The sequence below is a fragment of the Thermobia domestica genome, chromosome 13 (genome assembly GCF_964235325.1).
Source record: "Thermobia domestica chromosome 13, izTheDome1.hap1.1, whole genome shotgun sequence".
In the NCBI taxonomy this organism is placed as follows: Eukaryota; Metazoa; Arthropoda; class Insecta; order Zygentoma; family Lepismatidae; genus Thermobia; species Thermobia domestica.
The window spans coordinates 142,593,369-142,608,470 of record NC_137466.1 but is presented as its reverse complement, the minus strand read 5'-3'; the positions used below and the strand labels follow the sequence as shown (position 1 = coordinate 142,608,470).

The following is a 15,102-nucleotide window of genomic DNA, read 5'->3' as shown; positions in this document are numbered from 1 at the left end:
ACAAAGCTATAGAAATATGTCTGGAGTTCCAGGGTTAAAGTAGCAAATAAGGTTTAAATTCTAGCATGTAACAGGAGGGCGCGGTGGCTCAGTGGTAGAGCGTTCAACTCCGGTGCTTGCGGTCCCAGGTTCGATCCCAGCTCACGCCGTGTGGACTTTGTGTTCGATAAACAACGTGCTCGTGGATTTTCTCAGGGTTCTTCCACTTTCTTCATTTCACCATTTCATTTATTTATCATAATCGCCGCCTCCTTTAGCCTAACCGGCGTAATCGTGGGACGTAAAACTCAAAGATTTCATTTCATTTGTCTAGCATGTAACATTCAGAAAAATCGTGTAATTAAAATAGGAGAACGGCTTTTGACAATATTTACTGGGAAAATAGGAAAGATTGCTCTAACTTTACAATAATGCTAACATTTAACAGGCAAAATGTCCGAAAATAAGAAATATGCTATCGGTAGATTTCATTGAATTAAACAGAATGATGTTGCTGAATGCGACTACTCATTCCTATTTTTCAAGAAAATTGACAAAATTGCTATTTTATACCTTTTGATAATGTTTATTCTCCTGAAATTATTTGCCTTCTAGCGATGATACGCAAACCTTCCTAACAGTGACACACATATTCCTAATAATGATCCGTATACGTCTAACAGTTGTACTTACAATACTCGTAATGAATTTAGTAATTAGTAAAATGAGAGAAATATATAATAATTAACATTAAATCACATTTTTTGCTCTTTCCGAAAAATATACCTTTTAATATAACATCAACATCAGCATTTTCAAAAGAAGAAAGCTTACAATTCTATATCTCTTTAGATGTAAGCGGGAACTGAAATTTGAAGTTCATAGATTGGAACTTATCCTGCGGATCAATTAGCACATTTATGTTAGTTTCTCAAAAATACATAAGTAAATAAAATATGAAAATTGAATTATTATGTAGAACAATTTATTCTGACCAACCAAATTGAAAATGTTTTTTATTGATTTACTCCAGTAAGAGGGGACTCGTCGCTCCAAAAAACTTCTGATTATAACACCCTAAAATTTTGAAAAATAACAAACTTGTTACTATAGAACAATAGCATAATAAAAATAATATATCAACGGTCAGAGAAATTTAACTTTAAAGTTTTAGGTTTAAACTTTAAACATCGTTCCATCCACCTGTAACATAATATTTATTCAAATTGCCTTTGCTCCTTAGAAATCATGTTTAAATTTCATTGTTGTTATTGTTATAAAATATTAATATAGAGACTTAAAATAACAATAAAATGTAATCATTGAAAATTAAAAAAAAAAAACTTGTTTATGATGTATTTTCAAATACATTTCGCAACACGTAAGAATAGAAACTGTAACTAGAACGAAAAAATATGGACAATTTAAAGAAAAATCAAAGAATCGTTAATACAGTGATTGTTCAAAACTGGAAATCAAAATAAATGCTTCTTTCTTATTCGTCGAACTGATTTACGATTTACTAATGTTTCTTCACGGCAGCCTCTTAACTAATAAACAGGGGTAAAACGGGTCTGAAAGGGGTAAAAGTGGGTCTGAAAATTTAGGGGAACGGTAGGTAGCGGCATAACATCACACTGCCCTTGTCCCCCTGCCTATCTTTGCCCATTGTATATTTTTAGGAACTGGGGGACGCCATATGTATTTTTGGAGAAGGGAGAGGCGTCCCCCGCGTTCCTCCGCACTTTTACCCCTGCATTGATATATACACTATTTTTTTCAATAATGAAATTTTATTTAGTATAGTCGAATTTTAAGAAGATGCAACCCAAAAAGATTTTCCGACTTAGTTCATCGTTTGTGATTTTGTCGCCAGTTCAGAATGATCCAAGGAGCTCTTCGCGTTTTTACAGATGGCTTGGGAGAAAGAAAATAAGCAGAAATAGCAAAGCGAAACCCATGTTAAGGAAACATCACAGGGAGGGAAAATCACCCAACTTTTGTCAGATTTATCTTACCACTGCTTCAATAAACTTTGCAAGGAATTGCATGTATTATTCTTTTATTTAGTTTGAAATTCATTTTACAATCAAGTCCTTCAGAAATAGCAACTATTACATATTATTACAAAAACAAGATACCTCAAAAGCAGTGAATATTTTGCTCATTAGATGGCGCTAGTGTCCCAAGCCAAAGGCTATATGAGTCGTAGTTTGTGAGGAATAATGCTATTCGACAGCTGACAGTAGAAGCTAGTTTGTTGTAGATGTGCAAATGCTAATGTAATTCTTATGATCAGACATAAAGTATTGCGCCGTAAAAGGACTGAACTTTCCAAGGAATAGAGCTACATTTTACAATTTTCTTTCGATAAAATAACAAATACGGCGGAGGCCTATGAAGAAAGTTGTGTTGTTTATGGGAGATCAACAGTCAAAAATGATAGAGTCACTTTTACTCTGGAAATTTCTATGTCTGAAATGCTCTTCGTAGTCTATCAATCACAAAACTAGCTGATATTCTGAAAAACTCAAACAAGATCGTGGTAAGCCTCATGGTATTTCCAATAACCTAAACATACGTCACCAAATAGCGATAAAGCTTTTCAAGAAACCTTAACATTTGGGTGCTATATGATGTAACCCAGAAACATATTCGATCGAATTTCTAGCTGTTAATCTCTACTGAAAGAAAATGATCTCAAGCTCTTACTGAAGCGGTTGATCACAAGTGATGAAAAGTGGAAATCACAACAATGTGCGAATAGAAGCATTGTTGAACAGTGGGAGTGTATCTACCAAGTTAAAAGAAACGGTCGGAACTGGTTAGCAGAAAGGGTGTAGTACACCACAAACAATACAATATTGATACATCTTTAGCAACTCACTAGAATTTGAAAGAATTTCTCTGGAAAGTTTTAATGCATCTACAACATAGCCCAGACCTGGTACGGTAAGACTATTATTGGTTTTGATCTGGGTAGAACTCCCTGAATAATATTATGTTGGTTTTAAAAGGACTGTAGAAATTCAGTTTCACAGCTTTTTTGACGAGAAATCACAAACGTCGTACAGCGATGAGATTTTTGTGTTTTCTATAGCGCATAGAAACTGGATATGTTTCTTCATAATTTTCTTTCCAAATAACAATAAACGCATTCTCATCTTTGACCCCCAACGGTCCAAAACATTATTCTGACATTATAATATGACGTTTTCACAACATATAGTTTGACTATATTATTTGTCTATTACAATTTGCTTACCATAAATATAGATGTTACAGTATTCATTAGATAAAAGTCCTACACTGTCGGAAATCATGGTAGCAAAGTTTTCGTCAGTACTCAAAATTAGATGAAAGAAGAAAAGCTGCGATCTAAACACCCGATTTTCAACGAAATAATGAATAATGATACTCTAACGTCTACATCACTACGGATTCAGGAAGTATATATACACACTGTTGTTTAGAACAATCATATTAATAGTTGCTCCTACAAACAATAATTATTCTTTTTATATTTTTGGCTCGATATTATTCTTCCTCTTTGAGAGTGTGATCCATGAATCTTCATTCGGAGCAGCAAAATGTCCTTTTGGATTGAGACCTAGCTCCTCTGGTATGTGCTTGCAAGGATGCAGTTCAAAATGAACCCGAATGTAAATAAGAGCAATTTTTAACTCCATCACAGCGAGTTGACGACCTGTTAAATAACAATAATAAAAATGTGTTAAACTAAATAATAGGAATTTTCATTTCGTTTAAAAGTTTTCATATACAAATATTATTGCAAAGAATGCGTGTCATCTGTGACTATTCGCATTACAGTAATAAATCTGTTGAAATTTCTGACATGTTTTCTTAGTGCACCTAATCAAGCCTGAAAACCAGTGATGAAAGACAACTTTGCAATTATAGTTGTTTTATGTTCATTAAAGTGTTTCATGATCACGGTATTGATATTATACGACTGTAGTAAAGATAATTACTTTTATTCGTGTATAACGTTTGTAGCATTTCAAACGTTTAATAAGAAATTTCGCAGATATTATTTATAGTCAAAGACATATAATGCAAAACGTAATATATGAAGAGTGTTTCTAGTAAGTGTCGTTTCTACAACAGAAGTTTGTTTCCCTTTTGCACACACATCCTGACTACTAGCATGCTGCATGACTGTGTTGTGATAATTTCAGTGTTAAAATTGAATGTGAACCTAGCTCCTCTGGTATGTGCTTGGTCGGATTACACATAGTGACCAGCGTTTCTATAGCAAAATCGAAACTCTACGTGGAAAGAATTCACATGAAATTACAATGCTTTGAGAGAGATTTGTGGAAATAGTGTAGTTGTTCATAGCAATGGATCACGGTGGTCACCCCGTTTCCGTATAGGTCGTTTAAGCACTGCGGTCAACCCAAGAAGTTGTGAAATTTTAAATTAATACAACATAATTGTATACTTCTAAATGATACTGTAAGGTTAACAAACCCTATGAACTGCCAGAATATTTAAGTTTCTACCACACACACACACACACACACACACAAAAAAAAACCTGCTTATTCAACCACAACTTGTAATTCCACACACTGACACAGATTTAATATGCAATCCTAGCTATATATAAAACTACATGAATTGCCATAAATTAAAGGGATATTTCTGGTTGACTTGAAAAGTTGGAATTCGACATGATTGTAGCTTTCTGGGACTAACGATACAGGAAAATTGCCAAAAGTGAATATTTTTAATTTTTAAGAGGTGTAAAGAGGAGATAAAGAAATTCCGCAAGTCATTTAAACGGACCTTTTCTTGGACCTATAATCTCATATTTGGAATTGGAATAAAGACTTGAAATTCTCTATACTCGTATATTTTCGTTAACCGTACCTAAGTAAATCAGTAAAAATAAGTTTCCAAATTTAGAGTGATATTATAGGGAACTGAAAAATATTTCGTATGTTATTTATATAGGACACCTTTTACACCCCAAAATTATTGAGCACTTCCTGTAGGGTTACAATGATGAAATTTGGCATGATTGTAGCCTTCTGGGATTAACCTACAGAAAAATTGCCAAAAGTAAATATTTTTAATTTTTTAGGAGGTGTAAGGAGGAGATGAAGAAATTCCTCATGTTATTTAAATGGAACTTTTTTTTGACTTACAATCTCATATTTTAGGTACTTGTAGTTGGAATGCAAACTTGAAATTCGGTATGAATGCACGTTTTCGTTAGCGTTACCTAAGTAAATCACTAAAAGTAAAAAGTTCCAAATTTAGAGTGGTTTTATGGGGAACTGAAAAACCTTTCCCATGTTATTTATAGGAGATGTCTTCTACACGCTTAAATTTTAGTCACTTCCGAGAGGATTACAATGGTGAAGTTTGACATGTTTGTAGCCTTCCGCAACTAATCTACAGGAAAGTTGCCAAAAGTGAATACTTTTAATTTTTGAGGGGTCTAAAGGGGGATGAAGAAATTTCCATCTTATATAAGTGGTCCTTTTTTTTTAAATACAAAATCTTTTCTTTTAGATATTTGAAATAGGAATAGAAACTTTAATTCGGTAGAATTGTGGATTTAAGAGATGCGAGGCCGTAGGCCGAGCGAACGAGATGGTCTAGGGGCGGAGCCCTAGCTAGTCAAAGGCTAGTCGTAATATAAAGCTACATCTGGGACTGGATTTAAGGCTTTTCTGCCTCTATTTGCCGACCCCGACCGAGTGCCGAGTGATTTGTCCTCTACCGAAAACTGGAAATACATAATACCTGAAAACGGGCTTTTAGTAAAACCTGTGAACTTGGATACCTCTCTAAATTGGCCACCTGCTCGTCATAGCCTGTTTCGTCTTGAACCTGCATTTTCCCATAAGACATTCGTTACTTATTACTCTGTAAGTTGGCCACCTGTCTATCTTGGAATTTGGCCATATTAAAGAAATGTTTACCCTATGATGATAATGATAAATTGACCTGCAATCCCTGGACACGCAAAATACCGTTTTGTTATTTTTCTGAACTCTTTCATATTCTCATATGAGATGCAGATGTTCTGTATTTGTGGCTGGACACTAAGAAGCATGGACTCGCACGATTTGTTCTTGGAGGTCAATGGCCAGAACACTACCCTCAGAAATGTTTGGTTAAGGAAGATGTGAATGTGAAAAAGCACGTACAGGAATTCAGGAAATGGTTGTACGTATTTGTTCACCCTGTCTATTTTAGTAAAATCATTAGCTATATCAGCTCCTTTCATCAGTGGTGAGCTTTAGTAATTCCGGAAATCTTAAGGTTAAAGCTAACCATGTCAATTGTCAACTATTGGCACCTGACGACTTGTCCAAAGCTATCGGAGGTTTCGAGATATGAATTCCCTTAAGATTTTTTCAAAACAAAAATGAAAAATGAAATCTTTGAGTTTTACGTCCCACGGTTATGCCGGTTAGGCTAAAGGAGACGGTGAAGATGAGTGATGAATGAAATGGTGGAATGAAGAAAGTGGGAGGAAACGGGAGAACCCCGAGAAAACCCACGCACACGGTCTTTGTCTTTTTCAAAACATATTTTACTCCTAGGGAAACAATTGTAGCTCATTAACAAGAGGTAGTTAACTACAAAATTAGAATGTGCATATGTGCCAAAAAAAAAAAAAAAGAATAAAAGAAGTACGTTTAGAATGAACCATCATGAATAAATTTATATAATAACTGATTTGCTATTTTTTCCGAAGGATATCTACAGAAAATATTTGTCACTGTCGAAGAAAAGTCATATAATCTGCACTTAAATTGCTCAACTAATAATTTTGCTTTTCTTGTTTCCAATCTGAATAATTCCCTATACTACAATATCAATTTCAATAAACTGCTTAAATACATTTCTATTTTATGGTTGTTTGTGTTGTGTTTTCAATCCGAAAAACTGAGTGTACCAGACTAGTTTTCAGGAAGAGAAAGGTACGTATACTAAACATACTCTAGTAATTTCTTCTAGCACTGTATATTGTTATGACTACTTTGTATATATTATTTAAAAGTAGCTATCGTGCCATTGCTGATTAAAATTTTACAATCAAGTTATACTAGAAATAATATTTTAAAAATAACATCAATCACACTTATTTTCTGTAAATTGGCCACCTGTCTAAGTTGGTCACTTTTCAATTGAATCGATGGTGGCCAATATAAACAGGTTTCACTGTATTTAACTCTCAAAAGAATGTTTCAAGTATCTAATATTTTATGAGAAAATCATTTTCTTTTAAAGGTGATCACTTCACGGTAAGCAAGTTTAACTATAGGAGAGTATTTTTCTACTGGCGGCTCAAGGTTATGAAACAGACAACAAAACATTCACCTGGTTTATTTTTCCCATTTTAACAATATAGACATAGTAATACTGTTGATCTATTTGCTGTCCTTTCTCGGACTTTGAACCGCCTATAGAAAATCTGTCTAGTATGTAAATATAAAAATGAAATAAAGCAAAATGAAATCAAATTTGCACAATGTATAATGTTTCTTTTATGAAAATAAATACAAATGAATATATCTGAAATTAGAATGCTGGACATAACTTGGTGGACATAACAGCTGTGATTGTCCTTTTTTTTTTTTTTTTGCTTCTTTTGTGGTCAGTGACCTCTTCTGAAAGTAAAACACGCAAATTTGTTATTTTGTGCTATTGCGATTCTGTACTAATACGTTACATTGGTTGCACAAAAATGGTTTGTATAAACATAAGGAATGCATTCAAATTTCTTTTCGGTAGCATATACGAAATGAACCTGAAGTGTTCCATTCGGTCGTCTATTGAATAAATATACATTACTTCTGTTTAGTAATACAATAATAAGAAAATACATGACAATGTCTTCTTATAATTGAATATATTATTCATTTTCTATTTTTGTCAGTCTTATGGGCATAAATAAGAACAGGAGTTATATTTTAAGAAATTTACCGCTTCAAAAAATGTTAAATTTTGCTCTTTCGCCGCTCTAGCCTACAGTCTACCTAGCCTATTCAGAATTCTGGCCTTGCCTGCAAAGATACACTATACATCACACGTACCGTGAGTGTGTCATATTATTACTGAGATTTGAAAAGAAAGAATATGCCTAAATAAACTCACGAACAACAGATTTTTTTTGTTTATGTTATTCATCTGCACATTTTTTTCTGTATGAAACTTCATTATGCACGACGTTTCAGAAAGAGAAAATATTTTATAAATGTTAAAAAATAACGATAAAACAGATTAAGATAATGCATACTTAGCACAGATGAGAGGTTAAATCAAAATGAACCTCGCAGAAATAGTAATATAAATAAAAACTAGATCCTTGAGTGTTGCAGTGAACCTTCTCCTTCCATTAGTCCATAGAGTTAGTGAGCAAGAAGAACGTTTAATTAAGCTTGACTTTAACATATCTATCTATTAAAATGATACAATAGCAATTAAAAGCGCCTGAGCTCCAACCTATAACTTTAGCTTTCAAATCTTTCGTTTACGGTTATGTGTGATTTCATGTTTAACAGAGACAAACATTTTAAGTATTTGTACTGTAAATAGTATAAATTAGTTAACTATACCTTTTTCATGAAGTTTATGATATAAAATTATAGTTCAAAGCCTTTGTATTTTAATAAGCCTTCTCTAAAATCAATGCATGTGAGCTCTGCTTCCATCTTCCGAGTTATTTTAAAATATGTTTATATGTTTGTGGTCAATCCTTTCGACAATGAGATCTCGGCAACTACAGGCTCTAGAAAGACCACGTTTTCACTGATCGATTGTAAATTTTGCGTAGATTGTCCAGTTCTAATTGGATATTTAAAAGAAAAACATGCCATGATTTCTTTATTACCTTTTTTTAGGGTACGCTGGAAGCGTTGAAATTAAAAAAAAATAAAGCATCATATCCTATGTGTTATACCTTCCAACACTACAAGGTTGTATATTGGGGTTGTATATGTCTCAGGCCAAATAATAGTGAAAAAGGAGGGATAACCATTTCTCGAGTCTTAAGATAAATCTTTATTTTTGAGTGTTTTGCCCAACGAACACCATATAATATAAATCTTTATTTTTGAGTGTTTTGCCCAACGAACACCATATAATATAAATCTTTATTTTTGAGTGTTTTGCCCAACGAACAATATATGGTGTTCGTTGGGCAAAACACTCAAAAATAAAGATTTATCTTAAGACTCGAGAAATGGTTATCCCTCCTTTTTCACTATTATTTGGCCTGAGACATATACAACCCCAATATACAACCTTGTAGTGTTGGAAGGTATAACACATAGGATATGATGCTTTATTTTTTTTTTTAAATTTCAACGCTTCCAGCGTACCCTAAAAAAGGTAATAAAGAAATAATGGCATGTTTTTCTTTTAAATATCCAATTAGAACTGGACAATCTACGCAAAATTTCCAATCGATCAGTGAAAACGTGGTCTTTCTAGAGCCTGTAGTTGCCGAGATCTCATTGTATATTATAACTGACATTATAATTAATTGTATATGTAATGTATTTGCTTATTACATACTGCATGCAAGAAGAAAGAAACACTGGTCATGCATGAATTAGAAACTCGAACCGGAAGTAGGCTCAAATCTTGCAAATGGTGCGAGATATTGAGAAAAAATAATCGATAAAATCTCTCCTTTATGATACGCCTTGCCGAATTTTTTCAATACTTCCTTTCACTTGTATGTGTAAAGGGACATGTACAGATGTTGTGAGAAATGAGAAGCATATTTATGCTCATATGCGAATGATGAGCTGTGTAGAGAGCGCAGGTTCAGCTAGTAGTGTACAAAAGTGCGTTAACTGAAACGCAACAATTACAAAAATATTTTTAAGAAGGGAATTTCTATTACTGTTCAGTTCACAAGGGAATCAAGTCCATTCTTGGTCACTTTGGATATGTTTCATCTTTAACTTTGCAGTGCACGATTTTTTCTGTGAAAAAGTAGTTTTGCAAGAGAACAAAATGAGTTACAGACGTACCGGTACGCTTAATGGTTCCATCTATGCAGAAACTGCGGAATTACAACTACCTTCGAACGTTCCCAATCGGGTTCAACATACATTAGCAACTACATACTGTTATGGAGGAAAGCACAGACATTTACCACTATGACCCATATCTGTTCCACTATGACTTGTAGAGTCAAGATCTCTGGCTAAAGCTCCTTTCAGAAAATAATACATCCATGAGCAGATACTGTAAATTATTCTCATAAAATAAAAAAGAAAAAAATAGTGTGAAATTTGATATGTACTTATGTGTAACATGCAACCTGTATGTCACTTTTTTCTAATAACTTTAATAATTGTACATGAAACTGTTGCGCTCTAAACACACGATACAAATATGCTTTGTTGAGCACTATAATAAACGTTTGAAGAAACACTATAACTAATAAATACAAACTCAAATATCATAGTGGTTCATTCTACAGTTAGTTCTAGGTTATCACATATTACAGAGTTCATTCTTAATATTGCATTATAGGTATAAATACCTAGACATTTGTAGCTTACTTTAATTCACTATTTGTTCCCATACAAGACATAAATATACACTACTTCAAAAATATGATAAATAAATATGGACCACTCTTTAAATAAGTTCCTTGAGTCCGCGGTGGCTCAGTGGTAGAGCTTCATCTCAGGTATATGGGATCCCTGGTTCGATCCAAGCTCGGGTCAAGAGAACTTTGTGGTGGACAAACACCGTGTCCGTGGGTTTCCTTGGGGTCCTACCGTTTCCTCCCACTTTCTTCATTCCACCATTTCACTAATTCCTCATCATCACCGTTTCCTTTAGCCTAACCAACATAACCGTGGGACGTTAAATCTAAGAATTTCATTGGATACTTTCCTATATTGAATACATAATAAACACGTATCGAAATGTATGAAGGATATATAAATATGTGGTGACTTGAGTTACATAATGCTTTTTTAAGCAATATTTTTACACTTTTTTCTCAGAGCAGCATACCATAATTTTTCTTCGTTGAATTTTATAATTTACAAATATTATAAAGGTAAGGAAAAAAGTTTTGTCTCTTTTCCACCCACCACCCTCTAACCGATATGTTACCTAAGACGTACCGTAAGAGTATGGCGGATGCAATAGTGTTTCCCATCCAAGGAGTAGCACCTACACACACACACACACACACACACATATATATATATATATATATATATATATATATGTGTGTGTGTGTGTGTGTGTGTGTGTGTGTGTGATCTTAAGATGCAAATGACATAGATATTCCAGTGAATTCTACAAGAAATTATTTCAAAATAATTATATTATGCAGATATTACAATATTTTTAAAGGGTCATTCTTTTTTATGTTTTCTAACTGAAAAGGACCATGACATGTTATTCTTGTCAAATATCAATATTACTATGTTGCACTTGAAAGCAATTCAATTATTTCTACAAAGGTAACCAAGGTATATGTATAACTCAATACTTCAAATAATTTCAATATTTCATGATTGGCACAGGGTTTGATTTTCATTAAGAGTAGAGAGATTTCTTTTCAATTTTCATTCTTGGCTGTCATTGATGAAATACTTCAAAAATTACTTGAAAATTGGATCAGTCGTTTGAAAAGTATGGGTAATTCAGAAAAATCGGTTTTATTTTATGATATAGTAACATCCACAAGACAAAATTTAATATCAAGAGAAGCCCGACTTATGCGTTGTATAGAAATACCTCTAACGGATAACGATATGTCAGAATCCAAGGGAATGTCGACTAGTTGAGGACACGTTTACCGAAAACTGAGTTTTATTTAAAAGTCGGGTTTCTTAAACGACTGATTGATTTGTACATCACTGTACTGTTACTCCGTTAGCCATTTGAAGGCTTTAAAATAAGAAGTTTAATTTTATATCAAAAACAATTAATCCTGTAACAATTATTATAATTTTTTAGAATAAGTCTGAAACGAGTGTATATTTTAAGTTCTATTTCAATTTCTTTCTTGAATACATACTCCATGTATACACGACTTCAAAAGTGCATTAACACCTGCAATTCTCCTTTTCCTGCAATAGCAGGCGACCCGAAAAGTTCTGCAGTTAGGTTGTTGCGAATTCAAAATGCATTGGGCCAAACCTATATTTTATAACAAATATATCAATGTGGCAAACTGCAAATAAGACAATGAAACAAATTGTTAAGAATGACAATTCTATTATTGTGACAGACTTGGATGACATCAAAAGTTACAAAATGATCTTACTTAAGCAGTTCAAACAAGGTGAATAGGAAGAAACAGATATTAGAGGAAAGCATTTCTCTCCTTCCACTACGAAAAAAGAAGGGAATATGGGTTTCGTATTTTCCTGGAAAAAAGGGTTGGTTGAGTGCCGGACCCCTCCAAACCTTTGATCACGAAATATCATAAGTGCTAGTAACAGGATGTCAGATGAAAGATTGGGTATGGAGTTGCAATTTTTGGTACGCAAAAATAAACGAATACTTGGTATAAAGGACATATATAATTGCAACATAACTTTGTGTATGAACAATAGGCCAGAATTAAACGAATGTTGTTTTATTTTCGTTGGGAAATCACTCTTTAGGGGCAGAAGCCCCCGTACAATATTTTGAAATTTGACCCCGAAAAACAAAAAGAAATGGACCGAAGTGAATGAAATGTGCACAAATACTGTAGAGGTAAAATGAAAGAATACGTGTTTCGTGTTTTTCTAAAAAAAAAAAAAAAAAAAAAAAAAAAAAAAACTTGATTGGACCGAGGCGTGGAGTGGCGCGAGGAGTATACCCAAGCGAATTAAATTGTATGTAGATATTTGATATGCAAAATACGGCCTTTCGTGTTTCACAAGTGTCGTGTCTTCATCTGATTTCTTCAAATTTGGCGAATCAACTACACGCACGATCAGTATAGCGTATTTTATAGTATTTCAGGAGGCACATTTAACCGTTACAATGATTTTGCTCATAAACAGAAACACGTGTCGATTTATTTCCAGTTTGCTCTTGATCTGCCAAATTTGAAGCTAAGCGGATAGGAGCACCTGAGAAACACGAAAGGCCTTATTTTACATAGGGTCTATATAATATCTACACACAATTTCATTGGCTTCGGTGCACTTCTTCCTTCGCTATTACGGTATTATTTACTGTTTTTTTTTTCGGATCGGGCCTAGATCCCAACACTGTTTTTTCGCAAAAATTAAAACACGTTTCATTTATTGTTTTGCAAATTTCCCCAATACGAAGTTTCGTTGCAATTTTCCATATTCTTTACGGACTTCTGACGTTTGCGTATTTGTATTCTCGTCGCCAAAAGTGCCTTTACATCGCCGTGAGGGTATGTGACCGTACTCCAAGGAAGGGATGGTTGTATAACAATTTGTATTTATTTTGAAGAGTTTTTATTTTGACTAGGAAATTAACATAGGTATAGGGAGTAAATATACAGATTTGAAGCACCAGCGCAGTGTCATCTCTGAAAAGATTCGTAGAATATATAGAATTCGTAGAATTCGTAGAAATTATAGAAAAGTAGAATATCTCACGAGGTGAGGTGATATAGAGTTGAGTTGACTTGATTTTGAGTTTAACGTCCAGTTCAGCAGCGAGGTTATATGAGACATGGACCTGCTGATTAACGTGGGATCCGAACCACATGAGCTCCCGCCGGGAATCGAACCCGCGTCTCCCACGCCATAGGCGCGTACGCTAACCGCTTAGCCACGGAGGAGCTCTGAGGTAATATATAGTTTATCGTCCCTTTCAGCTGCGAGTCTATACAAGACATGGTTCTACAACTTAACGTGAAACCCGAACTACATGACTCCCGCCGGGAATCGAAACCCGACTGTCATGGGGAACCCAGGTACATGTAAAAATAATCGAAAATGAACGATATTAACATCAAATCCATAGCTTTTGAGGTCAGTGACATAAATTATGATACTCCCGATATCGTTCACATCAAAGTTTAGCATTAGCGGTATAGAAGTTAATGGGATGGGTGAAAATTAAAAATTCCTAGTTGAAAGATATGAGTGTCTATTCAATAGTTTTCCGAGTCGCTGAAGTGAATAATGACATTCCCGATACCATTAAGCCCAAGGCTTTATTCTTCGTTAGCGGCAAGTTTATTCATTTGCTCCTGCTAGAAATGAATTTGTACTATTTCATTCTGATTCAAATACGTATTGTACTGGGAAAAGCTAATCACAAATATATCTTTAAAATATAAACCCATTCTCCGCGTGGAACACCGGGTATTTCAATTAGTAAACAAATAATTTAAGAAAGAATGAGTATATTGAATGGAAATAGTCATATGTATTTTTGAATGTTGTATATGAATTGCTATTTCATGCTTTATCTAGTAGAAGATGGGGCACCCAGGACATATTCTGAAGTAATAGGGAGAACTATGGGTGGAATATTTTATTTAACTACTCTCAAATTTTGTGTGGAATAATTTCACACAATTTATTCGAGACTATCGAGAAGAGACTGAGACAGCTATTTGTCGATCGAAAGGAGACTAATACTGTAAGTAGTCTCGTATTGTCTCGTTTTGATACCAGTCCTACTTCGGGGTTTGTTCTCTAGTAACTGTTTGCGTGGTGCATAAGACGTGATGTATTTAAATGTTTGAGAATTTAGGCCTACCCACCTCCACTTGACGGATCGTTCTCACTAAAACTACAAGACCGTTCATGTAATTTTGCGTTTAAGCACAGGTCTTATCCCTATGCTAATTCTTTTCTTGCAACAGAAAGAAAAATGTAACAGTTATAATGTTTATCGCGCATAATCCTGTACTGTTAAAAGGCACTAGAGTGTCGGACTCCGTGGCGTAAATAGTTACTGCCTTGGTAAATTCATTAGATAACGCATTTCCGTCCTACTCGCGAAATGACGTCACCTTCAACACACGCTTCGGACAGGACCGCAGGAGTAACGGTGTTGTCTGTTTGCTTGCTTGCTGTTGTGTATTCTCCTTGAAACCTAATGTAAAATTACTGTTTTCTCTTTACTTTCAGCTGTCTTTCGTATGTCTAATTTAGATACCTATTATAT

The 15,102-nt window shown here is 34.2% G+C and overlaps 1 protein-coding gene across 1 annotated transcript in view; it reads right to left on the bottom strand.

Annotated features, from left to right (window-relative positions):
* The window catches only part of LOC145667801 (cytochrome P450 6l1-like), a 74,676-nt gene extending 68,826 nt beyond the window's left edge, over nucleotides 1-5,850 (bottom strand). Inside the window, exon 1 of the mRNA XM_081735234.1 lies at nucleotides 5,758-5,850. Within this exon, the coding sequence (XP_081591360.1) occupies nucleotides 5,758-5,850 (93 nt within the window). The remainder of the gene's footprint in view (nucleotides 1-5,757) is intronic.
* Nucleotides 5,851-15,102: the final 9,252 nt, after the last annotated feature.